Below are 27487 nucleotides of genomic sequence, written 5' to 3'. Positions count from 1 at the left end.
CTGTAGGATCGAAATGGATTTGCTCGCTCTTCTATGCGTTAATGCCTACCTGACCGAGGGACTGCTTGAACGCTGTGATCGTCCGACCAAGTTCTTAATTAAAACCAAACTGACTTACTCAAAGGACATCTATTAGCACATTGCAATTCAGGAACCAAGGGGTGAAACAGAAATAATAATGGTGTCTATTTAACACCGGGTGTTACCACTGACGCCCTATCCAAACGAAACCCCTTGCTTCGTTTATTTCGCTAAAGCCGCCTTCACAGCCTCAACCTCCTCGTCAAGGGGTAAAATATCCGGGACAGGTCCCAGCGGTGTAATCGAATGTGGGTTGATTTGAGTGTGACTACGCGTATAATGATTCTTGATGTGCAAGAAATTCGTCGTATCCCTGAAGGCCGCATTCTTCCAATATAGGTTCCTGGTGTAATTATGTAGATGCGGATATCCAGACCGGATATCCCGGATATTGCACTTAAAGTGCTGGACATAGACTGGGTCGAATCGGATCAGTGTTGGGAACCTATTCCCTCAGGTTAGTTGTCAACGTCAGATGTCAGTCAAGCGACCAAGCAACTCGCTCGGTCGTCGCCAAGGATCCGTTTCTAGTAGATACGTTAGGAAAAGGGACAAGGAGACTCACAGTCTAACATCAACCTCGGTAATCCTATCCCCAAACCAATACGGTCCTCCCGTCTCCCTCAAATGCCTCTCCGCCTTGTCCAATGCATCAAACAACTTCTTCACATTTCCCTCATACGCCTCCTGGGTCGTCGCAAAACCGCTTTTATAAACACCGTTATTAATATCATCATACGTCCAACCAAACGCATCCTCAATATGCGCCCTCAACTCCTCGGGATACAAATCTATTTTCGCGTACTCGGGAGGTAATTGATCGTTAAATGCAGTACCAAACATACGCAGGATCTCGCTGCTCTCGTTGTTGACGATGGTGTTGGCCTTCTTGTCGAAGAGTACCGGAACCGTGAAACGCCCCTTGTACTCCGGGTCTACGCCGAAGTAGAGCTGTCGCAGGTGCGTGTAGGATTCATGGCCGGGGACTGGGTCCGGAATCACGTTTTCGCCCGCGGCGTCTGTATCCTCGGGTGTGGGAAAACGCCATCCTACACTTCATTAGTTCTCTAGACCTTTCGGCTTATATGGCTGACTTACCCTTCTCGCCCATATACCAGTGCACGCTTGAGAATGTAATAAAATCCTCCAAACCCTTCAGCTTCCTCGCGATAAGAGCTCGCGTGGCCTACGTAGAATGTTAACGGTCTAGCCTTCGTATACTCGAACTAGGGAACACGGGACATACCCAAGGACACGCATAGCTGACATAAAGGTGATATCTTCCTTTCTCAGGCGGGAACCTCGCGCCAGGCTCCGTCGATATCCACTCGCGGAACGAACTGGCCTGGCGTTTGAACTCGCCACTGGTATCGCCTTGCTTGACCCAGTCTGTAATCTTAGAAGCCTGTTTCTCGTGTTAGCTAGAATTCTATTCTCTCAATCGGGGCTCATTCTCACCATTCTAACTTGTTGCTTCACAATCGAATCCGATATGATCCCTTTTCGAAATTCTCTTCCTTTCTCAAGACTCGAAAATCGTCTCCTATCCCAAATTGATTTATTCACCAATGGTGATGTAATTGATCTCAAAGTTGGTCTCGAAGATAACGTCGCAACACGACCAAGCGCAAACAAATCCGCCGTTTTAATATTCATGAATGCGGGGGACTTATCTACTCCAATCTAAGATATTTATACTAAGACCCTTATGAAGCCCTCTTACTCTCCAAATTAACTACTACCTAGCGGAGGGGTGAATCTTCGAATCAGGTGATGCGGAGATGGCGTGCACTTTGTAAGTACCCGGCTTTGTCATGATCTACCCTTATTCATGGATTATACTACGATTACGGATCGTGACGTAAACGGCGTACCATGACTAATCCCCCTTAGCTCGGTAACATAGTGGAGTTAGACGCCATAAGAATAGTAATCGGTAATAAGTACCTCGGTGGCTGTGGGGAAGTCCGGGACCCTAACTAGATATACTAGAATTAATAAGGGGGCTGGAAGAAAGACACTTGACAAATTAGAAGTCAGTAGAAACATGTTGGGCAAAAGCAACTCTATTTTACTATTTCTCAAAGGGTACTGATACTCGTGGCAGCAATAGCCCCTATCGTTAAATTTAGGCAGTAAACGGGGAACTAACCCCGTTCATACAAGATATCTATCCCATAACCCTTGAATGAATAAAACACCTGAGCAGCGAGTATTAGATATTGCTCTGCATTGCCGATTGAGCCGATTCAGAGTATCACTGCACATCCATCAGATCTTAACCTTGATGTAAGGCACTTCCACATCCTCCTCATCTAGATCCTCGGCCACCATCTCGAAAATGAGCTCCTTCTGGTGGTCCGGAATGGGCTTCTTGGAGACCGTCTCGACAAGCTGGCTTAGCTTCAGGGGGTATCTCTCCTTTAACTTCCCGGGTGGGAAGAAGCTGGCGTAGAGTAGGCTTACTCCCGAGCTGAGCATACTAATGTTCAGGCCACGCTTCTCGAAGTCGTCAAGCAGTTCCTTCAATGTTATATTCGAAACTTCAAAACGATCCCATATTTTGTCTAGCGTGACCTTGCCGTTCGGCCCTCTGTACTCGACCTTAGGGCTGGCGATCGGTTCACTGAAACCAAAGAATGGTAGAGCAAGGTTGACAAAACCGTTCTTGTACTGCTCAATATCGGTCTTTCCGTCGATAATCTTGTACAGTTCTAATACGACAAGACCAGTGACCAATGCAGTCGTGGTCGCGATAGCGGGGATGATCTTTCCAGCGATAAACTTCGTCTTGTGTCTATCTGCCTTCTCGATCTTGTAGTTGTCAGCTCGCAAATTGCTTGCAGCTGTGATAAAATCAATGTGATGGTTTGTGTCGTCGTCCTTCTCGAACTCTACCGGAGTCAACTTAAACCCGGCGAGCTCGTTAGGGGCCGGGAGACCGTTAATGATCTTCTGTATCTCGGTGTTATCGTCGAAGGCAGAAGAGTTGTTGTTGGAGTTCGGGTCCTGGCCAAGCAATCAGCTATAATCCATATATGATAAGAAATTATATAAACTTACGGGATCATTGTCATTCGCCTGAATCCTGACGCCGGGGTCGGGAGAGAAGTCGGGGACAATCATATTATCTAAAACCTTCAAGTACAGACTCTCATTGACGCCCTTGGTGTTGATATTGTAGTTGAATGCATGTAGATTGGCCGCAGCAACAATGAAGCCAAAGTGGGTAGGATTCTTGGGGTCAAATTTTAATGGGTCGGGGGCGCGCTTCGGACCAGACCAGAAGGGAGTGCCGCTCGAGGACGTTGAGTCCTTAGGGAAGTTGTAGAGAAGCTGTTGAATGGCATTGTTGTACTGCCTCTCAAACAACATTCGTGCCCAAATAATGCAGTCTTCGAAACTTAAAGGCTTATCCGTCACAAGGTAATCACGGATCGTCTCTAAAGTCGGCTTCTCGTTACCGCCTTGCTTCAGTGTTGTATCGAGATAGTTAGGCTGAGACAAGTAGAGGTTGACGGTTTCGGCAGACTTAACGAAGGAAGTCTCGAAGAGCTCGCGAGCCCATGCGATGGTGTGCTCGATTCGGTTCGGGAAACTTCTTAGAGTACACATTGGGAATGATACCTCAGGAGGATCCTGAGAAGAAGAGTATGACTCGGTAAGCATGGGAAGAACAACTTGTGTGTTACCCTTGGTGCCAAGGGTGCCGCTTTCCAGTAGAGGCTTGCGGAAGAAGACGCATCGTCGGTCGACATATGTTCTGGCCTCTACATTGTCGAGCGCATTGGTAACACCATCTAAGGATTCCCAGAAATCCTTGTTAAAGATATGCTCAGTCTCGGGACTAACACGATCCTTCAAGCACTCGATGTGTCCTGCAAGCTCGGGGTTCATAGCCTGCACGGCCTTAGCAGCACAGTCGCTCTTCATCTGGCCAACATCCTTAGGCCGGAATAAGAACTGACGGTTCAGATTGCTCTTCTCGATCGAATCCATATCAGTCACGATAATTTCACCTTTCGGTCCTACACCCAAGCCGATCATAGCCCAGTTCTTGAGCATTTCACACCCAATCGCGCCTGCACCTACAAGGAATTGCTTAATATTCGCAATCTTGTCCTGGTATTCCTTACCGAACACCGCGATCTGACCATCATATCGGGATCCAATCGGCTTGCAAAGCTCCTCAGTTCGGGCGGAGTTGGTAGGGAGCGACTCCAACGAGTCGAAGTAGAACCACTGCTTGATCGGGTGGAACTTTCCGGACACAGCCTTGAGGACCTCTTGAGCAGTAAGTCCGCCAAACAAGGCGGCCATAGGGTTTAGATCACCCTGGGCCTGGTAGCTCAATTCCTTGATAAGCTTCTCGTCAATCTCGAGGTCCAATTTTTCCTTCTGAACAAACGCCTTGACAGACGCAACCACAACGTCAGCATCTTCATCGTTCTTGGGTCGAGGGAGGCGGCCTTGTGACTGGGCGAAAGCATGAAGCGCTTCAAAACCAACATGGAGTTGGTGTGGTCGGTCAAACTTGGCGAAATCGGAAATGACGAATTCGGGATCGCGTAAAGCCGCAGAAATCGTCTTGAAGTCGATGAACTTGGGCATCTTGACCTGCTGGTATAGACCACCGCCTTCGTATTGACCAAGCCCGGAGACATCGCCAATCGAGAATGTGTAGGGCCCCTTTACTGTGACCTTTCTCGGCTCAGCTCCATTCAAGCCCTCCATACCTCTGACTTCGGAGAAGGTAACGTAGTCACCATCCTCAAGGCCATGTCGTGTCTCATCAAGAGCAGATACCACTCCCTCCTCGTCGATACCAGCTACTATTCCATTGATAGGGTTTTCGCCGGTCGCATCGAGGCACGTGAACTTGCTGCCAAAATCGCAGAAAATGGAACCGAACAGCCCAAAGGTATCCGCAACTACAAAGTAGATGCCCTTTGAGTGGCAGTAGTCTCCGATGGCTAGTTGAAGGTTGAGGGGAGAGTTGGTTAGAACAACAACTTGGTATTTGTCGAACTGGGAGAAGTCATCGCCGAGACTGTCGAATTTTAAGGTTAGCACTTGATATTCTTAAAGGTGAAGATGTTTAACATACCTAGGCGAACTGTGGATATTTACGGGTGTATAGGCGTTGAGTTCAGCAACGCGAGGGGCTGTGACAGCATCGCGAGGCTTGCCAACATCTTCTGGGCGGAGGAAAAATTGTGAGGATAGGTCGGCGATGGCGACAGGCGTCGGATCGTATAGGGTTAGGCTCTTGACACCAGCAAGAGCAATATTCTTGGAAATCTCAACACCAAGGCCCTTCAGACCAACCACAAGTACATTTGAAGCGCCCATGCGCTTCATGGCCTCGTGGCCAAGGACGTAGAGTTGTCGGCTGTAGAGGGATTCATCGATCTCGCTTTGGCCAACGACGGAGTTGTCGACCTGGACTCGGGTGACCAGATCGACCTCGGGTATGCCTGAAGCCATTTTGGTATCCTGCGCAGGAGGGGTAAATGTTAGTCCTTTGGTATCTCTATTGCCTTTTTTTTTTATTGTAGAGTGTGACTTGAGACTATGTATGTGCAAAAGTATATACAAACTGACTCGAAAAAGGGTGTTTTATTTACTTACGGTCATAGTTCTCTTAGGGGAGAAAGGCAAGTCTCCGTTCTCGTGTTTGCGCTTCCCCAGTTTGGCGATGTTTGCTCTGGTGGAGCTTGCTTCTCTGCTTACTGGGGGGAGGGAGGGGTATGACGCAGTAGGATGGGGGAATGGTAAAGGAAGTAAGCTGATAATGTGGTAAGGTAGGAAGAAGGCAGATGAGAAGGTTGGGTTAGGTTAGTTTGGACGAATGTCGCGACGACAAGATGGTCGGAAGATGAAAAAGGTACCCAAATCAACAACCCCACCACCAAATACCTCGACCTTAGTAGCGCCGAAACGAGGCAGACAGGGCAGACCGATCAAGTCAATCAGGCAAGGATGTATGTATCTGATGTATCTGTACTTGAACTGACCAAATGACGTAGTGGGTAAACCTAGTCCAAAAACAAAAGAGGACAAATGTAAATTTATGAGAGGGAAAAAGACCAGCTTTTAAAAAAGTAAAGCAGCTGATGTCTGCCTGGTGAGATCTTTTGGGATGTATGTCTCTCGAGTAAATTCCGAAGACGACTGTTTCCTGTAGAAGGTTGTAAAAGTTAAGGTGGAAGCTCCTCTTGCAGATTGCTGAGATGGCGTTGAGCTAGTGAACCCGCCTGAAACTGAAGGTTTAACGTTCTAAACCAGCTGATTTCTCAGCAAATGATTCACCGTAATGGTGGGGTTAAATGTGGCTTAGCACCCTATTGAATCCAGAAACAGCATAGACGAAAAGTGGCGTAGTTACCAAACAGTTCTTCACGATTCTATGTACCTTAGTCACTATACGTACATAGAGCGGCATAATTATGTACCTGCATGTGGGTAGGTACCTACATATACATAGTACACATCACGACTTACACATGGTCTTTCGTTCTAATCATAAATAAAGAGGTGTTTTGAAATGTTGCAATCTGACGGGAAACCACGTATGAGTACCTACATATGTAGGCTACTAGGATGTAGGTGTCTAATCAAGGGCGTAACAAACAGACTCCTGTCAACGAAACTAACCTGCACAATTTCATATCAGATGGAGTTTTTTGCCCTGTTAAAAGTCCGAGCCGTCTTACATGTTAATATTCTGTTTCGGTATCGCATCATCGTCAGCCAAAATGACTTTGAAATATTTTGATAATTAGAGCAGAACGGTAGAATGTTAACCCACCGCTCCATACCAAACCCCTTCCTCGTAGAATGATATCCTAACGGATACATCCCTATCTTTAATATTTCCTAAATTATGTACATTGAAAATTATATAGGCCCAGTAGTGGAAACCCATGCGTTCGCTTCTTCTCCCTCATCCCAAGCAGCTTATATCTGCCTATTAAACCTAATGGGGCAACTCCCCATCCTGTAACATCTCTCAAATCATCAATCGTATACGGCCGTGGCGGGTCTTTTCGTCATAGTAAGGAGTGTAACGTCCCCGGGGTATCAAATAAATATGCTTTTTTCCTCAAGCACTTTCATCGTTGTGGTTGGTATAAAAAGGAATGAATGTGCCCGTCCACGCCCATGCCGCCCACCGTATAACCACCAGATCAATGCAATGTCCGAGCCAAGAATTATAAATGGTCTGAGGGAAGGATTCGAATTGAATATGCGTATATATATTCCGAGGTTTCAAAATCAAGCATTATGGGTCTCTAAGCGCATTAGATGAGGATCAAAAATGAGATAAATCCGAATATGGAGCTAAGGGCGATTCGACCGTTCTGAATCGCATAGGCCCCGCCAGTAGGTACCGTGCTCGGCGCCGACGTACTGCCCGGAACCGTAGCAGGCGGCGTGCTCGTTGACGAGGCGGCGCCGCTGCTTGCTGGTGAAGATGTGTTAGGCACCGAAGTTGAGAAAGATTCTCCGCTGCTGCTATTGCTAGTCTCACCCCCGCTACCGCCCCCGCTGGTACTGGTACCGATACTGGTACTACCGCTGGTCTCGGCACTACTACTACTGCTGCTAGAAATTGTAGTGCCGCCGGTACTGGTGCTGCTAGCGCTACTGCTGCTACCAGTGCTCGAAGCCTCGGTCGATGTACTCCCTTCCGAAGAACTGGAAGGACTAGAAAAACTAGAAAAACTAGAGAAGCTAGAAGAACTAGAGAAACTAGAAAAGCTAGAAGAAGTTGACGAAGCAGAAGACGCAGAAGACGCACTTTCAGAAGTAGTTGAAGAGGCCGAAGTTAACGAAGCTGAAGATGTGGGTGACGCGGATGATGTGGATGTCGGTGTGATAGGAATTACACCAGTGCTGGTGGCTGGCGGAGCTCCAGTACCCGTCGAACCTCCAGCCGTAGTTGAAACTTCGCCCTCGGGTGACGTAAATATAGGGTTGGTAGGGTCCGTAGCGTTGCAGAAATCAATCCATTGAGATAATTGTCCTTTCAAATAGCCATTACTCGCGTCGTCCCAATTCTGGTGGTTGGTGACACATTCGCGACAATTCTGGGCGTAAGTCCGAAATAAGGAGCCCTCTGCGCAGAGTACTTTCCCGTCTTTGCCGACTCTTTGGCCTTCCAACTGGGCTTGATTGCAAATGGAGTAGCAAGTCGACGGCGTAGTCGCACGCTTATGAATAGGATGGTATGGGAGGTACTTTTTAGCTATCGCCGGGGTAGACGCTGGATAGGGTGCCGTAAGGCCTGGCTGTGATCCCCAATTTCCGGTTCCAGTGGAGGTGACGTAGGTTATGCCATCCGTCGTTATAGTGGTTTCTACATAGTCAATCTCGAATATGTCATAGCTTAGTCCAAAAGCAGGTGGCGCAAGGTTGAAATAGGGTTCTGTAGGTGGATAGTAGCCCGTTTGGGACTCCGGCCATTGAATAAACAAATAGTACGGAGCCGCGACACAGTGTGTCACGCTTGGGCAAACATACGTCGCATCGGGAGGATTGGCCCAGACATTGCAGCCTTCCGGCTTCGGGGGAGCGCAAATAGTTCCGGGGCCGCAGCCCCAAGTTAAGTTAGAGAGAACATCGAGAGGTTGTGGGCTGACGCTTTCTTCTAAGGTGATAGTGCATGTTTGCACATCTGTGATGTACGACGACTCCGTCACGGTAACAGGAGGTTGAGTAACAGTGACCGGTGGCTGAGTGATAGAAATTGGAGGGGCCGTAACCGTGGCTGATACGACGGTGGTAAGAACCTGTGTCGTAGTGAACGACGTAGTGCTCACTACCGAGTCAGTGAGTGTGATCTCCGAAACTGTCAGGAATGTACTAGTTGAGATGAGAGTCACAACCGACGTAGTCTCCTCCGTCGCTGTCACGGTGGCAGTGTCCGTAGTTGGTGAAGCTGAGATCGACACGTCGGTTGTCGTCACCACATCAGTTAGAGTTATTAGGACACTTGTTGTGTATGTTGATACCGTAGTATAAACCGACGTGCTATATTGGGTCATAGAGTAGGTAGTGCCGGAAATAACTGTGGTCGGAATCTCTGTCGTGAAAGTGAGTGTTTCTGTAGTAACAGTAGGAACCAATGACGTGTAAGTAGCAGTCGTGGTTGTAGTTTCTACATCGGTGATGGTATTATTATCCGTCACTGTCGATTCATAGCTAACGGTTGTAGTCTCTTCATCAGTCACTGTTGACTTATAGGTAAGAGTTTCCTTGTCCGTTACTGTATATCCGTAACTATATGTAGCGAAAACGGTGGTAACACCACTGTATGAAGTGTTAGCTCAGTAGCTTTCATCTACCCTATCACACTTACTAAACTGTCGTAGTTTCGGTTTCGTAGCAAGTCTCGGTCTCGATTTTGGTCTTGGTAACAGTTTCTGGCGCGCATTCACTCTTAGAATGATGTGGCCACCAGTCCGCAGGGTACGTGTCATTGTACGAAGCCCTTACAAGTGAAGCAAGGGCAAAGGCCGACAAGGCCCCAAAGTGTCGTGCTAAAACCATCGTGACCGAAATAGCTTCAATGCCTAGTGAACCCTCCGAATTTCAACAAATGTCTTCGTAGCGAACGTCCGTCCCTCCGCACGTAGCGAGTGACTCTTCTACCAAGAGTGTATTGGTGAGTTGGAGAGGAAAGGGCCGACACAGTAAACTATTCAAAGCTCTCACCTCATATGTATAAGCAAAACGAAAGTTAGCTATGTCAGCAAGGCTCCGAGCTCCCCTCAGCTAGGAACTCCGAATTCCCAACAGGGTATTAAATTCATTGAGCTGACTAGCAAGGAACCTAGACTTGGTAAGCTACCCCGAAGGATTTCCTTATAACGTGACTCTGATGAGTAGTCGTCAGCCAGGCAACGAGTTAGTATTTCGCTCCTAGCTGAGGATCAGGGCGTGTCTTGATTGTTCCGTCCGGAGAGCTAACTGGGGCTGCCCACAGAAGAACAAGTCCTGGGGGAAACGTGGTTCCATGAAAAAGAGAACCATCGAGTAGTACGAAGGGGGGGAATAGCGGTACCAATAAGGCTGACTTAACTGAGAAGGAGAACTGACAGATGCGGCAACGTCAACACGAGATAGGTACCAAGCTTAAGCGTAGATCAAGTATGTGATACGTCCAGCTCGCCATCAGTCAGGTCTTTACGGAGCCATGTTCAACTAAACACCCCTGCGAAAAAGAAATCTGCCAGTCTGCTTCTTGCGTCCCCGGACGATAGCTGCATGATGGAGGGTGGCACTATACGTATACATCTGTACCACGTCTCCGGTCCGTTATGCTAGGTTCCTTTGCCCACGCCCATGGTAATCAGAGGAAGTCCGAACTCCACACCTATCATTTGAAGGGTACCGGCTCCAGAGCCTACCGGGCTAGAGTAGAAGCAGACCGGAGAGGAATAAGGACGCGCACAATGATTTTTTCCCCTCAAAAAATTGAAGCAAATCGCATAGTTAGAGGTTACATACCACGTACAACATGAAAATACCAATTCGTGAGAAAAGAGAGAAAGCGAAAACGATCAGACGAGCTGCAGGCAAGTAAGCACTTGGCCAGCCGCAGCAAGCGAAGTAGATGCTAGGGTTGGGAAATGTCCTATTCTGTTGGATAATACATATGCAAGTTGGTAAGACATCCGAGCGAGGCTCTTCGGCAACCAACAAGGGAAATAAATCTCACATGGGTACCTACCTAGGTAACTAGGTATCTGACTGGTAGGCTCGGATGAGGGAATAAGAAAAAAGTAAGACAGAGACCAAAAGAGAATATCGAAATGGAACATTAGTCACAGGCAGCGTAGAAACAGTATACGATAGCGGGGTATGTAGTGTATACCATCGTGCATTGCGTATAATGGTTCCTACAACCTTCCATTTGGAGATTTGGAGTCGTAGCCAAGGCCGAGAGAACGTGTACGAGGGACGGGAAGAACATGGGTGATATGAAAGACGAGTGGTTGGGCTCAGTCTTCACCGTTTCTGTACTGCATCTAGTCACATCTTTTGTGGCCAACGATGATATGACCCCGGACGTTATAAGCTGCACGACGAGTGCATAGTACCATCGTTCGTGACGCTTAGGTAGGATCGCCACTTGTCGATGCCTAATAAGAGGCTATCCGAAGGAAGGGTTTAGGTACATTAGAGAGTACCGAGACCAGGCCGGACCGGTAAGGTAAGCCAATAAACCATCATCAAAGCGATGCCATCATATCTGCGCACGAATTAAGAAATCCGAAAGAGTAACATTTGTTACACAATCGGCGGGTATTGAAAGACTCTAAATTGAGGTCGCCGGGAGGTTGGTTTGTCGTAAGTAGGTACCCGTCGTCTTTTTGTCAGACAATTGGCCTATTACTTCTTGGATACCTAGGTATCTAGAGGTGGAAGATCAAACTCCATTGAATAGAAAGTGGTGTACATGTATCGTATTGGTAATCCTGGTAGATAACGGACAATACTTAGATGATAGAGTAAACCGGTTTGAGGACGTGTATGAGTGTGGTTCTGGTGGCGCATCGAGGCGTAATGACTATTTGTTGAGAGAACAATGACATAAATTTACGATCAATAAAAATCAATTGGTGTCTCTCAAAACCTATGATTCTTGAGAGATCGTCGAGTTCATCGAAGATACTTGGGATGTTATTCTTTGTAGGGGCCTATAAGGCGGAAGAGAGGAAAAGAGAGAGGCTTGCGAGTTTAGCTTAGAATGTCAGAATTTTGCTTTTCTTTTTTTGAATCCCGGTCGATGGGTAAAGATACAAAGGGCTTAGCGTCGTAACACACAGAGCTACGCCCGTAAGCAATATTAGCTCGTTCGTAGCTGCCGATTGGTTCGATGAATTAGATAATAATCCCCACAAGGCCTAGGGCGGGAAGGTACCGAACAGAGAAAAACAAGGAGCAACATGTGCGGCGTGAGCGATGTGCAGCTCATGGGCTAGAACTTTAAACTTTTCTCTCCATTTCGAGCCTCTTATCCCGTTCTACTCAACTTTGCTCTACTCTACTCTACTCTACTCTAATTCTACCTCTTTTACCCCTATTGGTACTACCTACATGTAGGTACACGACCCTATGTAAGACAATAAATAATTACCGTGGTGAATCAAAACATAACGGAGTCTCCGCCAAGATTGAAAAACTCATGTTTTTATGTTATGGTACCACTTCGTATAACTGCAGTACCAGAGCGTTGGAAAAATCAATCAGTCCTACCAAAGCGGCAGAGTGGTCAGGTCGAGAGTAAGACCGCCCGTTGCCAACAGCCTGGTGCGACCATAACAGCATTTTGCTTCCTCCTCTGTCTTTTTCTTCTTCTCTTCCCTGCTGACACTGAGAAGCTAAGTCCCAACTCGGCGTGGTTCTGTCAGCATTGAGTCCTTCGCTATGATCTGGCCGAGGCTCTGGTTATATAGACAGATCAAAGCTGGAATTCAGCTGACGAGTGCGGCACATATCTTATAACCCCCAACTTCCCTCATAGTAAATTGGCCCCCAATATCCCCGCCATTTGTTCTTGAGTTACTTTTGATCGCTCACGATATCTTCGACTTGCACCAACATCAGTATGGTCCTACCCACCATCAGATTCTATGCAGCTAGGGTGTGCCTGATCCAATGGGGTCATGGCAATAAATACTATCCCGCTTTTTGCGTCCCAATGGAAGCATGCTGTCTTACCAGGATGTTTCTTACGTGTGTTGTCCTTCTCATGTCTTTGTCCTCTAACCCGACCGCATTGTCTACCTAGTTTAGGTATTCTACTTACAGGCTCTCGGTCGATTTTTTTTTTTTCATGTTGAACCTTTCAGCTCCATTTCCCAATTGCTCATAGTAACGTTTTCTTTGAGGTTTAACTAGCACATCTATAATTCAGTACCAATTATCCCTATACGTTATTAACTTGGTACCAGGCTAGGTGTACTGGTTATGAGGGGTCAATGAATATCCCCCAGAGTAAACCCCATGGGTCCCGTATCTATTCTCAAGCATCGATAACGGAAGATGAGGCTGGTCCTGGAAGTGAGCTGACCTGCCTTAGTCTAACCAAACTGAGGTATTAGCACACCCTCCAACAACGATGAACAGCTAGATACATATGTAGGTGTGGAACATCTCATCCGAGCCTCGATCTACGAGAGGGGCAAAAGCTTGCCTCTTTGTCTTCTTAGTTGTCTATCATAGATTCGTGCGTAATAATTAGCCCTCCAAATGTTGCATCAATAGGGGCCCCTCACGGATTGTTCCCTCTATCACTTGACTCGCAAGATTTGGACCAACCATTACGAGCCTCCTTAGCTTAGAGAGATCTTTTTGTTCCGCCCTACCATCGCAAACCATTCACACTCTTACGTTCGGGGCTCCCGTATATATCTTTTTTGTCGGTCTGCCTGGGCAAAGAGTACCACTCTTTGACCCGCCTTCTTCGTTTGTTCTGTTTTCATTTGTCAATATTCTGCTCAGCGAATTCTGTGGCGTGAATTTCCTAGCAAATTGAAAGAATAGACTCGTCATTGAGGCTAGAGTCAAGACAATACGAGTATTCGTTCCTTTGTGGCAGATTCGCCTTGACCTAACAAGGCGGGTCGGCTCTCCATCCAGCGAATACAGACCCTTGCCATGGAATAATCCTTACCTACCTATACAACTCATCATTCTCTAATCTTTAGTTAACTCTGCTGCTGTTTTCTTCGCAGATTTGGCATTCATAGCGACTAGACACACGATGTGTCGGTCTAGGATAGCCTGGCTGGCGTTTTCCGCTACACGGCTGGCCTCATCTGTATGTGGCCAGGAGTTCAAATGGATAGATAATCAGGTTAATGCAACTATATGTTATTGGACTGATCTTAGAGGTAAGGCTTCGACCTGGGACACAAAATTGCCGCGCCCTTCTACTTCGTGAATATCTAATCAATATCTGTATAGTTGCCGTCCTCAAGGATACAGTCTATATTGATGGAGGCCATAAAGCTTGGATTCCCGGTATGGCCAACGGGACATTGGGTGATCCGATCGACGATGGTTAGTCGTATATCGCTCGCTATCACGTCTAATATATCCTAATTATTGATCATAGATAATCCTTTGGGTCTAATGTGGACGCTAAATTTCGGTACTCCTTTCAACACAAGCACAAATGCTAGTGCTATACTTCAAACCTTGTCGAAGGCGCCCGGTGGCGGCGCCGCAAACGACTTTGCCCCTAATTACTACGACGGAGCGCTGCTCGCTAATAACGATGAATTATTCTTATACGGTGGTACACTAATGTTAGCCTCAACTTACGCTGCACCAGATGCAAACAAGGTGCTCGGCTACATGGCGTCGCAATATGGGACAGAGAAAGATTTCCACTCAGGGTTCCTAACCAAACAACTTCCCGATGGCATGACACGGTATATTACTTTTGGAGGCACAGCCAACGCTCCGTCCGAGAATAAAGCATGGTATTTCGGTGGATATCGCTCAGAGTCCTGGGGACCAATTTACGACGGTGTCAACTCTACGTATGACCCAGCTAACGTCTCTAATACCTTCATCACCCTAGACATGGGCACGCAACAAGCAGAGTCCTGGAAAAATGTGACCCTCCCGACTGGAACCCCGAGCCGTGCAAGTCCTTCCATGGTCTGGGTCCCCGTAGGAGAACAAGGCATCCTGGTCGTAGTGGGTGGTGTGACATATCCCGATTATGATAATTACGAGCTCACATCCCAAAACGAAGCCCAAAGTGTAAGGTGAACTACATCCTAAATCTAGAAGCGATTGCTAACCCCATAGTAGAAAAAAGATAGCCCCAGTTTCATGTCGAATATTGATATATACGATGTCGCGAGTAACAAATGGTATCAGCAACCGACCTCTGGTAGCCCACCTCAATACGCGAAGGGTTGCGCAATCGTTGCTACCGCGCAGGACCGCTCTAGTTATAATATCTACTATTATGGAGGTTATGATGGTCTTGATGAATCCTCAAACTACAATGATGACGTATGGATTCTCTCACTCCCAACATTCATGTGGATGAAGGCTTCCTCGGGTACGCCAGACCACGGTCGGGCTGGACATCAGTGCGTGACGCCATACCCGGATCAAATGATAACTATTGGAGGAAAGACAGGCAACAATGCCGATACTATCGAATGTCTCGAAGGAGTTTTCCAAGCCTATAATCTCACGTCTGGGGCATGGATGGATTCATATAACCCAGATAGCTGGGCGCCATACGGGGTCCCGGAGATGATTCATGTGATGATAGGCGGTAGTTACTCTGGCGGTGCAACAGTTACCACCCCAAGCCCTTCAGGATGGGCCACGCAAGCACTCGGAAGCGTCTTTGCTACTCATTACCCTACAGAGAAGATAGCAACATATTACCCTTACAGTTCTATGGGTCCTTCCAACAGTACTCGAGGATCGGACGACGGAAGCAGAGGGAAAGGTACACCTTCTTGGCTTGCAGCGGTGTTGGGTGTAGTCCTCGGTCTTGTTTTTGTTACGGCTGTCGTCGTTGCTATAATTCTCTATAGGAGACGGAGACTCCTGAAGAAGAACGGCAGCGAGCACTCGACCAATGATAACAGCAATAAGATTGCGTCTTGGATGAGAGGCCTGCAGAGCGATGGCAAGGCGCCAACCGTGACCTCCGAAGATACGCGAGTCCAATACGACGACATGGAAAGTCGAGGCGTTTCACCGGGCCACATGGAAATGAAAATGGCTCAGCCCTCCGAGATGTTGGGCACGCCTTTAGTAGAGCTTATGGGTAAGTCACAATACCTACTTTACCGAGTGATCTCAAATTCATATGCTAATCCTGTATATAGACACATCGCCTGGTCCGCCCCCATCCGAATTAGTCGGTAGCACGGGGGACAATAGTAACACGGGATTCACACATATCGCGCGGTCGCCCTTCGCCTCGAATCCACATATGCCACGTTCCACCGCGACACCCACTAGCCAACCCTTTATTTCGAATACCGCATCCCACGACCACGCCCCTAGTATCAGCTCCTCTCAAGTTGGTAACCCGCCTCCTCCGAGTTACACACAGAGACCCGATTCCCCGCCTTTGGGCCAAGCAGGTGCACCTGTTAATAGGAGTGCGAGCGGCATGGGGTCGAACCCCAGGCACTCGAGGCAAATAAGCGAAGATACAGTGGACTCGTCCATGATACCCCGCGCCCCGACGCCCCCGCCGCAACACAACGTGCCCTTCGCACCACAGCAAGCGAGTCCCCCACTACCCGTCAGCCCACCCAGTGTAACTGGCGTGGACGGCGGATACGAAGCACTCGACTATTACAGCGTCCACGGGGGTTCGAACCTACAACCGGGGTCAAATAACTCCCCGAGGCGGAGTATTTTCCAAGAGGATAAGGCTGGGCTAGGACAACATGGCGACGGGAGGAATTCCTAAATGCGATGAGACAAAGATAAATAAAATAAAGAAGGCAAAATGGGTGCGGGGAGCGATTTATGATTCTTATGTCCTGCTTTGAATATCTGAATTTACTAAATAATTTTGACATTTATCCCATTTGAAGATACCAAGCAGGAGTTTTTAATTGTCCATCGGCGACGCGGTTTTGGGGTTGGTTAGGCGAATCTTACCTTTGGATGGGATAGGGGGTAAAACGTGATTTTCCCATATATCTGTTAGGATGGGCTGGGATATTGACCATCCGTTTGATTTAGGTATGAATATGATCAGGGGTACTGGGTAGAGGATCTAGGACTAGGAGCAAATCATGGGATGATTTGATGAGACGACACACAACTTACGTTACGTTTTACATTGGTCGATAAATCGATCAATCGCTGAATCGATATATTTTTAATTGTTAGAATGAATGCACATCTCTACTTATATATGTTCCTTAGGCATCTGCCCAGTCGTCAAGATTACGTGCAGGTGGCGCACCTCTCCTGGATAATCTATCTGCCTGAAGCGTGAAGATGTTGGTTGCTAGAGGGACATGTACAACTGTACTACAAGGCCAAAAAAAAAAAAAAAGAATAGAGTCCACTGGTGACATGCCGGATCGAACCGTGGACCTCCGAAACAAAGGCATGGGAGTTTACTGCCATGAGCAACGCCGAAGTCTTACTGGAGATAGCGTGTAAATTACGAGTCGCATGCTCCAGATCTATGGTAACAAAATTGACCATGCACCCATCGCACACTACCACACCCCCATTCCGGGACTGAAAATCAAGTAGTTTATTTTTACTTATATACCAGACCTAGGGTATTTTACAGGAGGCCCCAGTTTTTTTCTCATGAATTCCTAAGGGTCACCTCTGAGGCATTCATTAGCAGGAAGCTAATTAAGTTAGATAGACGTGACTTTACCTCGTTGCCCTATGTGATGCCGTGCATGAAGCCTGACCATAGTGTCGCCGCATATTGTTGGCGCCCTAAAACATCATCGTGACTTCTTCGTCAACCTCGTCGGCGCAACTTTCATTTATGCAATCCATACGTGAGTCGCAAGCCGGGCATCGGGACCGACAACATTGCCGCCTCTTCGCGGAAAACACACTCGAAGCACTCAACTTAATCACCCTCTCTTCCGACCCGCCTTACCTCTCCCCCGTCCACGAGCCGCTCTCGCCCTGGCAGCAGCAGCCCCTCTACCAGATCTCGTAGTCGGAGTAGTAGTATCAGGTTCCTCCTTGCCGCCCTCTTCTTCTTCTGCCTCATCTTCGTGTTCCTCATCTTCATCCTCGTCAGCGGCTTCTTCTTCCTCCTCGTCTTCCTCCTCGACGTCAGGCTCTGCACTAGCGGCCTTCGCCTTGGCGGCAGCTCGCTTCTGACTTCGCGCACCCCTAGCGGTGGTAGCTGCCCGTCCCGCAGGACTACTAGGGAACGGGGTCTCCTGATCGGTGTCGTCGACCGTACTAGATCGGCGCGTCTTCGTCGTGGTGCTACCAGCAACACTAGCTGCGTCGGTTGCCATGTCGGCTCCTCCTGCGGTAGCACGAGCGCCGCCACGCTTGCGCTTCCTACCTGCCGTCGGCTTCTCGGGCGCTTCATTAACCTCCGCGTCGGAGGGGCCGGATTCCTCGCCTGGGCCAGCGGCGGCACGCGCCCACATGAGGTCGTGGAAGTCATCGGGAGGTAGGTCGAAGTCATTGTACTTGCTCTCGGGGGATTCTTCGTCCGGGCCTTCGGCTTCGCCCCTGACGTAGTCGAAGGAGTTGTCGCGCTCGTCGATGGCGTCCATGTTATAGAAGAGTCGGAGCTTGGCCCATATGGAGGGGATGCGCGTGTGCGTCTCGACATCGGGATCGAAACCGTGGTTGCGAAGATGTTCTGAGATAGCGATCATACGGAAATGCTTATGTATACCTATGCACAGGGATGAGGTGTTAGTAATGGGAGGCTTCAATTGGTATGTGGTTAATTGACAGAGTATCGAAATGAAATGCGACGCACCTGAAGGTTTCCAGCGAATAACTGCCTTAAATAACGAAGCTTCCTGATCGTCAGTCCAGAGATTGTTGAGGATCTCAGCTGGTGGTGGTAGACTAGGCTTGGAAGCTGTGGGGGTATCAGCAGCTCGGGGAGTATCCGAGGCTTGCGGTGTGTCCACATCCATAGCATCATCGTCGCGGGCTGGAGTTGATGAAGCTTTTGGCGTTGACACTTCTGCTAAGCTGCTCGCTTTGGACTTTCTTTTTGGTGGCATATTCACCCTCTAAAAAGAAGACTATAATATCAATTCTTCATATCTTATTTTTTCGTTGCCTATTAAAAATTATCATTGGGTATAAAAAACCGAAGCGAAGAAGAAATGGAGTGGGTTGATATAGAATTGTTGAGAGGGAATAGAATGTTGGAAGGGCTCTTGCTTGAAACGTCGTGCAGAAGCTTAAAGCTGTTGTTCAGCTGAGGTTTAACCTACTGAAGCAAGGACCACGGTGCAGGGTTCAGGGGAGCTTGCAGCTTGGACGAATGAATTGCTCGTATTGGCTTATCTAATCAACGAGGGGCACTTAACTGATGGTCCGCGCAGATGGTAGGAACAACGCGTTCACATACCTAGCTCAATTACGTACCTACCTAGGTACATATCTTTGATCCTCTCGTCTTCATCTTTTCGCGCGAAGTTAAATATATTAACTACAAGAATTGATCTCATGAGCTTTCTTCCCGCAATAGCGCACAGATGCATCCATCACACTTCATTCACATGTCGATAAAATGGCAGATAAAGATCCTGCCGACTTTTTCGCCTTCCCGGATTACGAACAATGTTCAAAACGGTTAACGTTGCCAGAGACAAATTTGGAGTTTTTCCGTATCGATTTCAGAGACTCGGAAATATCAAAAAATGGACTCATCAGTCTCAAATCTGTTAACCCACACGTTGATGGATTCTTCCGGTTGCCTGAGTTTCCGGCGTCTGTAAACTCTAATAATTCCAATGGAGCCAATGAGAGCGAACAGCAGAAAAGTCCTGTTGTTGAACCACTACATAATGTGGATTTACAAGAACCCGCCGTATTTGAAGACTTATGGTCCCAATGCCATGAACCATCAAAAGCGGACGCCGAGTACAAAACATGGGACGAATTCTTAATTCCTGATAACGCTGTAACGACACCCTTATTCATCACCGAAGCTGGACCAGGAGTTTACGACGCTGCGATGAAGGAATTGGAAGATCCCCTTAGGATGGGGAGTACGAATAGCAGTGTGGTTCAAACGCGACCTTACATTGCAGCACTTCTGTCACTGGCATTCGGCAGGGCTTCGAACTTGTTTAATTGGAACGAGGAAAAGGCTAGCTTTATCCCGAAGCTAGATGAGATGAGAATCTCAGGCTACTCTGCGGATGTTCTTAAGGGCCTTCAGGAACGTTGTGTTGAATGCGGAAATGCAACTCGATATCTTTCAGCGTACGTCCAGACTACATACACGAAGTATCCAGGACCAGTTAGGATAGCTGTCGCAAAAGCCGTGGATGTGGCTCTACTAGCCATTCAGAAGAACCTAGGAACCAGAGCGAGAGAAGTACGATCTCTCCTTCAACTTCAGCTTCTCATTCAACCCATTGTATCATTACTAGCCTATTTCAAACACCTGATAGTCGAGATTTCGAAAACAAAAACCGAGGAGCAAATTCTATCTCTCATTTTCAAGGAGGTCCAAATTCGAGAGCATGGGAACGCGCTACTTAATGGGGTTACGCGCGATCTGCTATCACGCGCTTCATTGCCATGGGCTGAGTTCACTGAAAAATGGATTGGCGTTAAGGCTGAAAATGGTCTCCCAATAAGCAAAACAAACCCAGGAAATGGATTTATTAAGGTTGAAAACATCGCTGTTATGGACGATTTTGGATTCGAGATGGATGAACCAGACTACGTCCTCGATGAAAATCGTATGCCGGAATTTGTCCCTAGCGAAGTGGCAACAGTCATGTTTGAGACTGGGAAAACTCTGAGGCTTCTCCGCATACACCATCCAGACAACCCAGTTTGCCGCATGAGCCTCATTGCCGAGAGCAAACCTCCAACTCTTCAGTGGCATTTTGATTGGAAGTCCATTGAACATTTCCATCAAGAGGTCAAGGAGTACGAGAAACGCCTATTCGAAAACTTGCGACGTTGGTCTGCGGGAGAGACAACGACGCCTGGGTTAATTGGTGCGACCGAAAATAAGTTAAACAGGCCCTTCACCTTGCAATTCTGGGGGCACTCAGCAGCCGAAATAGAAGAGAGACTGCTAGCATCCATCGAGCAAATGAACAAGCCACCAGCACTTTCCTACGGTGAAGATAACTTGATGGAATTACTTGACACTCGATTATTCGAAGACACCTCTATTGCAGAAGAAGCCATCTCTGAAATCCCGCCTCATTGGTCATTGATACCATATCAGGCATTCGAACCACTTGTCGCGGTTCAAGCACGAGTCATCAATCGCGAGTACATGAAGCTGTTGTTTAGTGCGCATCAGCTGCGAGACCACCTTTCCCTACAGAAGCAATTCCAATTACTCGGAAATGGTGTCTTCTGTAGTCGCCTTTCCCATGCACTTTTTGACCCTGATCTCGACACGGCTGAACGACAGGCAGGTATTGCTCTAACTGGTGGCACAATGGGCTTACGATTAAGCGGAAGAAAGACTTGGCCCCCAGCGAGTTCCGAACTCCGACTAGCTTTGATGGGTGTTCTTGCAGAGAGTTACCTGTCTTCGTCACCCGAACCGGTAGACAGTAAAAACGAGCTACCTGGCGATATCAGTTTCGCCGTCCGCGACTTGTCGCCTGAGGAAATTGAGAAGTGTTTGGATCCCGAATCGTTGGAAGCTTTAGATTTCCTTCGGCTTTCATATAAGCCTACTGCGCCTCTCTCCCCGATTTTCACGACAGTGGTCCTACTCAAATACGACAAAATATTCAAATTATTACTCCGAGTGCTACGAATGCTCTACGTGACCGAGCAAATATTCCGGGATAGTCTTGCGAGAACATCGAATTGGCATCATATTGATAATGCTTCGCTACGATTTCGCATCGAAGCACAATATTTTATCACGAGCATAAGCGCATACTTTTTTGAGACAGGTTTGGAGATACCATGGAAACGATTCGACACCTGGCTTAACGGTGTAGAGACCAATATTTCGAAGTCTGACCTTGACCACGAAGAAGCACGGGTTATAAGCCCGGACGGAGTACGCGAGGAACACGAACGAATGTTGGATCATATCATGCATACATTATTACTACGAAAGAGACAACAACCTGTTATGAAACTACTGGAAGATATTTTCACGTTAATTCTCAAGTTCTCAAAAGTGGCTCGCCTGGAAGCCATTGGGGGCAAGGGAAATAAGGCGCAAGACTTATCACCTAAGAGCTTGTATAATGCCTTCAAGAAGAAGGTGGATATATTTATAACGGTCTGTCGTGGCCTCAGAGAGAAAGGCAGTTACACAGAGAAGCCGACCAAGGACGAATTGATGAGTGATGGAAAACGTGGAGATAGTGTGAAGGACGAGAATACAATTGACATGCTTTTGGTCAAGCTTGAGATGTCAGGATACTATGGTCGCGTGCGGCCTAATTAAATAGAATTATAAGATACCCCGAATGAATGAATCTTACCTCATTTTACAGCCCGAGTCTTCCATCGTGATAGGTAGCTATAAGGTAAGGTGTTTACTACCTATTCATTATATTTAGGGGCCTATATAGGTGCCTAAGTGATTTCATAGGTACCTATTTAGCCCCTTAGCTGCTAAGTTTACCCCCTATCAAAGAACCCCGCATCGCGTAAGGTTGGCGACACGCGACGTCTCCCCCACCACTTAACCCCCTGTAAACCCCGCTACCAAAACCAGTAAATTGTTTCCCTTCAGCGCACAATTAATTGGATTGGCTTCCATCTTCAACTTTCTTTCTTCACCTTCACACCGACCGAATCCGACAAAATGTCTCGACCGGGGCCACCGTCGGGTCGGAGCCTGACCTTAACAGAGGAATTGGAGAGACTCGAGCAGTCAATTACTCTTACACTGCAGGAGATCGATCATAACTTCAGCAAGGCACACCGTATCGTTACCACGAGCATTCTACCCCTAGTAGAGCAATATGGCGAACACTCCAAAAATGTATGGGATGCTTCTAAGGTATGCTTGCCATGTCATTACTCTAATATTCACCTAGAATTATTGGCTAACCTATTCCACTGCAGTTCTGGAAGCAATTCTTCGAGGCATCTGCCAACGTGTCGCTCTCAGGTTACGAAGAACTAGCAGGCGACGAGACAACAACAGCCGAAGAAACAACCCTAGACGAAACAACAGAAGACTACAACAACACCACCGTCGACCCGGATGTAACCGCCGAGCAACCAAGCTACGCCGACCACCACGACCAACGAAACATACCAGACGACTCCCTCCTCGACGACGCCGAAATGACAGGAAGCACGCCTCGCCCACCTACCACGAAATCCCTCCCGCACGCTACCCTCGCCAAGAAATCGAAATCGCAATTCGCTAGTTTCGAATCGCCGTACGAGAAACTACGTCGGGAACTCAAAGGCGACAACACGATCTTCAAAGACAACCTCCTACAACCCGACGACGACGACGAAGACGATACCATGGAACTCCCCGCGCAATCCACGCGCCGCATCTCCCAAGCGCGGTTACCCGATATGTCGATGACACCGCGCTCGTCGTCGTTACTGGAGGAACCGAATCCGTTCCAGTCGGCGACGCAGGGGGCGAGGAGTAAAGACCCGTTGTTGCATCGCGTGTTGGATAAGAATTATAGATTACAGGCTACACCGCATAAAATGGCACCACCGCCTTCGCTGCCTAGACCTAGGGGGAGATCGAGGTCGAGATCGCCCGCGAAACCGGGGGAGGCGGAGGAGGATCGGACGAGGCGCGCGCTTTGGGCGGAGAGTCCGACGAGTTCGCCTGAGATGGCGGTGCCGAAGTTGAGGAGTGATTTGTACATGTCCCCCGTGCGACTTGGCGGGTTACGAGGTAGAGCTGGGGCCACAGGGGAGCCGCGAACACCTGGTGTTAGCGTGCAGACCCCCGCGACGGCGAAGAAGACGCGCGATGTGTTTGCCGAGGCGAGGGATGTGGGGATTGGGAAGGGGAAGGGGAAGAAGGATCCTGATGAGATTACGTGGGACAGTGATGAGGATGATGAGTTGGGCGGGTTTAGTCCCCCGAAGACGATTCAGTTTGCGTTGCCGCCGAGTAAACTTATGCAGACACCTGGTATGTATTTCCTTGTTATTTTGTTTGAGAGGTGTGGCGGATGCTAATGAAGGACGACAGCACGAGAGGCGAGCAAACGAATCGTTGACGATATTCTGATTACGGCCGGCGCCGGGCCGGAGGATTCTTCTGAGTATAGTCCTACTATGGTTAAGATGAATCAGGATATCTTGGACGATACGTTCTAGAAGTACAATGTGGCCTACCTGGGTACCCAGCAGAGCAGGTTATATAAAACGTGGCAGAATAGGCGGCGTGCACAACGTCAGACCAGGAAAAATGGATAGTTGTTATTCTGGTCGTAAGTAGACAAACACAAGAGATACCCCTATTTATACACCCTATCCGTCCTAGATTCCACTATCGTGTGTTGATGAAAGAAACCAAAAGCCGCCCCAACATAGGAAATTTGTTCAATGCACCATCCATACGTCCCCCCTTAAAGTCAAAACATGACTTTCTCTATGATATACCTCCGGTAGTTCGACCCCCATTCCGCTAGATTGCTGGCCGGTCTTAACGCGAGGGGGTAGATGTCCGCCTATCTACCTATCCCTAACCAGCTCAATGGGGAACAGAGAAACGTCGATGGGCAGGATCGATGAACCCAGTGTATGCGTAGCTAGGAGCCAGACCCGGAGGCCTTGTTGGATTTTCCCGGCACGACTTTCTTGAGCAGTGCTTTCGTGCTACCGAAGGAACTCGTGGAGAAAATGGAAGCTGAGTCGGAGGTGGGCTTTTTGGTAGAGCTGGTTTGTTGCTGTTGCTTTTGCTGCAATTGTTGCGCTTCTTGTTCTTGCGCCTTCTCGCCGTTGAGGATGGCGCCGAGGAGTGCGGAGGAGTGCGCTTTGTCTTGTGTGTAGTTGGCCATGATGTAGCGTGTCTGTATGCTTCTTCGTTTCTTGCTAAGATGGTTTTATTGCAATAGATACTTTGCTATATACTCAGAAGTCGATGGCCAGGGGTTGAGGCTTGACAGGTTGATAAAAGGGGTGCCTGGTACGGGAGTTGAGCCCGGCTTGGCTGCCTAGATGATCGCGTGTAAGATCTCACCGCTTCTTCTAGATGATGGATGGATGGTGTAGTATAGTGTAGTAGTATGCCGTCTGCTGCTTATTGAACGGGATGTCTTGGCTGCCTGATGAAGAGCGAAAGAAATATCAAATCATTCAAGGCATCAGCGTATTTTGCGTATCTTATATGAATTTAGAATGTATACGTAGGTTGACTTCTAGAATCCCGCTTGTTCAGCCTTATACTCGCCCTACGGCGTACTGCCTACATGGGTAATAAGATTCACGTTGATGACAGAGATGTACAGTAAGTAAGTAGCACTACAGATCGCCGCTCGATAGTCTTGCTCGGCGGAAAGCCTGCTCAAATAAAAATCCGTCACTTTGAGCCAACTTACACGCAATAGAAAGCAAGGGATTCAGCCAAGTTGTACAACAGCCGAAGCTGACTCAAGAGTATTCGTAGACCTGAGTCTTACCTCAAAGTCATTGTATACTATTCCTTCTCGGAGATAAACTGTATACTGCATTCAAAGTAACGCTACCAATCCTTTTCTAGTATATATCCGAGTTCCGACCTGCCTAGCTAGTCTGATGTCTTTGGCGGCGAACTGACTCACTTGAAAGAATACTACTATACCTTTGAACCCACGGCTGCCTATAAGATTCTTTAATTCTTGTTGCCTAGTTAGATGGGACCAGGGTGTAGATTCCGAATTCAGCCTTATAGTGCGGAAATTTTCCTTTCACGATACAGCATCGAATATTGACATCCCTCTCCTATCATGAAATGAAATGACTCACCCATACATATGAGCAACACCCCAATCACTCTAACTAAAATATCCCCTTTTGGTAGGTATGTTAACAAGAGTATCATGATGTTTTCTGCATTTCGATATCTAGATTTTTACGCCTCAAATCCGTGGGATTTGTTGGATATTGATATAGTTAATAGTGTAGATAATACGTAGGCGCTGGCTTACATATTGCGACTATGGCCATGTGGATTATCAAGCCCGCCATTGCCTGCATGTGACGATTCCTTCAAACCTCGATTGACGATATCTGCTTCTTCGGGATATTTGAGGTCTCTACTTAAAGGACTTGACTTCTTGGTAGCTAAACTGAAGTGAATGTAATATTTCAACGCACAAATTTTTAACGGTTTTAGCAATAAGAAGTAAGGAATTTTAGGAATGGTTAAAAATCGAGTGCTTAATTCCATGGTAGCACAACGCTTATAAAAAGTATGAGTTGGAATTATTATCTTTCAAAAACTCGGCGATCATGTAAGCATTGGATTAATAATCTTGCCTACTTTACGTCTAGCCTCCAAGATACTGGTACTTATTAGTGTCTTTTTTAATAGTCTAATGCTCCCGGGTATTTTGTAGAAATAAATCTAGTTTTACCTATTGGGCGGCGCATTTGAATCCATGTTGAAGCCATGTAGGTAGCATAAATTGATCGACTTCGAGGTTGAAAAGTCGACTATTCATTTACGTGGCTTAGGCGTAGCATAACCCTTTCATAGCTCGGCAGAGCTCGCGACTCTGAGAACGGTGTCACAGCTAAGCCGTGACGACAATAGGAAATACCATCTACTTCGAAGCCAGCCAGCTTCATCTTTTCTTCTCTGCTCCCAAATTCCCTCATCTTTTTCATACTGTAAGCATCGCGCCGGGGGGTACCATAGGGCTGAACTAATAAATGATGACAGATAGGCTTTATACCCGGATTCAAACGGGTGTTTGGAGCCTCAACTGATCAGGGAGCTTACTCACCACGCCCCCCTCCCGGCCTCGTGCTTGAAAAGGGATTGGTCGCGGCTAGGTCTCACGGACTTATCGTCCCGACTACTCCGTTCAAGTTCGTTGTTCATTTTGAGTTACGTAGTAGATAGCGCGAGTATTGTTTGCACGGACGAAGCTTGTGTAGATGGCGATTCCTCGTACTATGGTGAACGTTACTCTGAAATATATCTAGGCGACTACCTCTTCTGTCGCCCGTACGGATCCGAGTTATAATAAACTCATATGCTCGGCTAAAATTGAACCCGCTGGATTTAAGACGGAAGGACCAGCTTGTCTGACGTCGGAGGTAATGGAGGGAGGTCCTGAACTCGGGATAAGATGCGTGAGAATAACTAGTTTAGGTGCTGGTTCATCACGCACTGTTTCCCTTTTGGCTTGCTCTCGCTGAGTGGTTTAGGTGTGTGTGGCGTCAAGGCACCGTGGTTCAGCCTATGCTGCACGGTTGGCTATTCGAGCATGTCTTCGTTTTGAATTTCAAGCAAATAGATGATCGAAGTTAGCTTCGTAGTATATAAAGGTATCCTCTCCCAGGGAAATCTCGTCTCTAAATTTGGGTATCAAGGCATAGTCAAGACTGTTCTTTTCCAGACCTCGACCAACGATGAGATAAATTTCCACCTTTCGATGGAAAAGGGCTGGGGTCATATTCAATCCCTCACTTGTTTGGTTGACAGCTAGCAAGAGCAAGGTAAACGAGAGTAACGGAGTTTGGTTTATGAAGGAGTTAATGTGCTTACATTCCGCACGCTTCCCTGTCT

At 47.7% G+C, this 27487-nt stretch overlaps 7 protein-coding genes across 7 annotated transcripts; 3 read left to right on the top strand and 4 right to left on the bottom strand.

Annotated features, from left to right (window-relative positions):
* Window positions 1-24: 24 nt before the first annotated feature.
* Window positions 25-1848, bottom strand: F4822DRAFT_307379 (glutathione S-transferase). Its single transcript, XM_051455280.1, has 5 exons — window positions 1540-1848; window positions 1328-1486; window positions 1180-1267; window positions 647-1130; window positions 25-526 (listed from the first exon to the last, which is right to left on the bottom strand). Exons 1-5 carry the CDS (start codon window positions 1735-1737, stop codon window positions 244-246), a joined length of 1212 nt encoding a protein of 403 aa, XP_051311944.1. The 5' UTR covers window positions 1738-1848; the 3' UTR covers window positions 25-243.
* A 431-nt stretch (window positions 1849-2279) lies between these two features.
* Window positions 2280-5825, bottom strand: F4822DRAFT_307359 (uncharacterized protein). Its single transcript, XM_051455279.1, has 4 exons — window positions 5713-5825; window positions 5189-5577; window positions 3145-5131; window positions 2280-3090 (listed from the first exon to the last, which is right to left on the bottom strand). The coding sequence occupies exons 1-4, from the start codon at window positions 5716-5718 to the stop codon at window positions 2353-2355; spliced, it is 3120 nt and encodes a 1039-aa protein (XP_051311943.1). The 5' UTR covers window positions 5719-5825; the 3' UTR covers window positions 2280-2352.
* Window positions 5826-7122: 1297 nt separating this feature from the next.
* On the bottom strand, window positions 7123-10021 carry F4822DRAFT_307225 (uncharacterized protein). The gene is made up of 2 exons (XM_051455278.1): window positions 9446-10021; window positions 7123-9396 (listed from the first exon to the last, which is right to left on the bottom strand). The coding sequence occupies exons 1-2, from the start codon at window positions 9634-9636 to the stop codon at window positions 7386-7388; spliced, it is 2202 nt and encodes a 733-aa protein (XP_051311942.1). The 5' UTR covers window positions 9637-10021; the 3' UTR covers window positions 7123-7385.
* Window positions 10022-13527: 3506 nt separating this feature from the next.
* Window positions 13528-16788, top strand: F4822DRAFT_307178 (uncharacterized protein). The gene is made up of 5 exons (XM_051455277.1): window positions 13528-13988; window positions 14062-14157; window positions 14213-14868; window positions 14920-15901; window positions 15963-16788. The coding sequence occupies exons 1-5, from the start codon at window positions 13859-13861 to the stop codon at window positions 16556-16558; spliced, it is 2460 nt and encodes an 819-aa protein (XP_051311941.1). The 5' UTR covers window positions 13528-13858; the 3' UTR covers window positions 16559-16788.
* Window positions 16789-16992: 204 nt separating this feature from the next.
* Window positions 16993-19032, bottom strand: F4822DRAFT_409133 (CT20-domain-containing protein). The gene is made up of 3 exons (XM_051458630.1): window positions 18581-19032; window positions 17495-18493; window positions 16993-17442 (listed from the first exon to the last, which is right to left on the bottom strand). The coding sequence occupies exons 1-2, from the start codon at window positions 18831-18833 to the stop codon at window positions 17703-17705; spliced, it is 1044 nt and encodes a 347-aa protein (XP_051311940.1). The 5' UTR covers window positions 18834-19032; the 3' UTR covers window positions 16993-17442; window positions 17495-17702.
* Window positions 19033-19182: 150 nt separating this feature from the next.
* F4822DRAFT_307164 (Spc97/Spc98 family protein) lies at window positions 19183-22273 on the top strand. The gene has a single exon (XM_051455276.1). The coding sequence runs from the start codon at window positions 19349-19351 to the stop codon at window positions 22223-22225; it is 2877 nt and encodes a 958-aa protein (XP_051311939.1). The 5' UTR covers window positions 19183-19348; the 3' UTR covers window positions 22226-22273.
* A 253-nt stretch (window positions 22274-22526) lies between these two features.
* F4822DRAFT_307155 (DASH complex subunit Ask1-domain-containing protein) lies at window positions 22527-24304 on the top strand. Its single transcript, XM_051455275.1, has 3 exons — window positions 22527-22786; window positions 22852-23899; window positions 23960-24304. Exons 1-3 carry the CDS (start codon window positions 22589-22591, stop codon window positions 24085-24087), a joined length of 1374 nt encoding a protein of 457 aa, XP_051311938.1. The 5' UTR covers window positions 22527-22588; the 3' UTR covers window positions 24088-24304.
* Window positions 24305-27487: the final 3183 nt, after the last annotated feature.

Source organism: Hypoxylon trugodes, assembly GCF_022578975.1.
Source record: "Hypoxylon trugodes strain CBS 135444 unplaced genomic scaffold F4822scaffold_7, whole genome shotgun sequence".
Classification (NCBI taxonomy): domain Eukaryota; kingdom Fungi; phylum Ascomycota; class Sordariomycetes; order Xylariales; family Hypoxylaceae; genus Hypoxylon; species Hypoxylon trugodes.
Note: the sequence above shows the minus strand (reverse complement) of the source record. Positions and strands in the feature narration are given on the sequence as shown.

Excerpts from the sequence above, each read along its gene's own strand:
- F4822DRAFT_307178 (XM_051455277.1), top strand. The coding sequence starts at position 13,859 with ATGTGTCGGTCTAGGATAGCCTGGCTGGCGTTTTCCGCTACACGGCTG. Across the intron at positions 13,989-14,061 it reads TTATTGGACTGATCTTAGAG|TTGCCGTCCTCAAGGATACA; the intron begins GTAAGGCTTCGA and ends ATATCTGTATAG. Across the intron at positions 14,158-14,212 it reads GGGTGATCCGATCGACGATG|ATAATCCTTTGGGTCTAATG; the intron begins GTTAGTCGTATA and ends TATTGATCATAG.
- F4822DRAFT_307164 (XM_051455276.1), top strand. The coding sequence starts at position 19,349 with ATGGCAGATAAAGATCCTGCCGACTTTTTCGCCTTCCCGGATTACGAA.
- F4822DRAFT_307155 (XM_051455275.1), top strand. The coding sequence starts at position 22,589 with ATGTCTCGACCGGGGCCACCGTCGGGTCGGAGCCTGACCTTAACAGAG. Across the intron at positions 22,787-22,851 it reads ATGTATGGGATGCTTCTAAG|TTCTGGAAGCAATTCTTCGA; the intron begins GTATGCTTGCCA and ends ATTCCACTGCAG. Across the intron at positions 23,900-23,959 it reads TAAACTTATGCAGACACCTG|CACGAGAGGCGAGCAAACGA; the intron begins GTATGTATTTCC and ends GAAGGACGACAG.
- F4822DRAFT_409133 (XM_051458630.1), bottom strand. The coding sequence starts at position 18,833 with ATGCCACCAAAAAGAAAGTCCAAAGCGAGCAGCTTAGCAGAAGTGTCA. Across the intron at positions 18,494-18,580 it reads TATTCGCTGGAAACCTTCAG|GTATACATAAGCATTTCCGT; the intron begins GTGCGTCGCATT and ends CCCTGTGCATAG.
- F4822DRAFT_307359 (XM_051455279.1), bottom strand. Across the intron at positions 5,132-5,188 it reads AATATCCACAGTTCGCCTAG|TCTCGGCGATGACTTCTCCC; the intron begins GTATGTTAAACA and ends AAAATTCGACAG. Across the intron at positions 3,091-3,144 it reads AGGCGAATGACAATGATCCC|GACCCGAACTCCAACAACAA; the intron begins GTAAGTTTATAT and ends TTGCTTGGCCAG.
- F4822DRAFT_307225 (XM_051455278.1), bottom strand. The coding sequence starts at position 9,636 with ATGGTTTTAGCACGACACTTTGGGGCCTTGTCGGCCTTTGCCCTTGCT. Across the intron at positions 9,397-9,445 it reads ACCGAAACTACGACAGTTTA|TGGTGTTACCACCGTTTTCG; the intron begins GTAAGTGTGATA and ends CACTTCATACAG.
- F4822DRAFT_307379 (XM_051455280.1), bottom strand. The coding sequence starts at position 1,737 with ATGAATATTAAAACGGCGGATTTGTTTGCGCTTGGTCGTGTTGCGACG. Across the intron at positions 1,487-1,539 it reads TGAAGCAACAAGTTAGAATG|GCTTCTAAGATTACAGACTG; the intron begins GTGAGAATGAGC and ends CACGAGAAACAG. Across the intron at positions 527-646 it reads ACCGAGGTTGATGTTAGACT|GTTCCCAACACTGATCCGAT; the intron begins GTGAGTCTCCTT and ends CTGAGGGAATAG.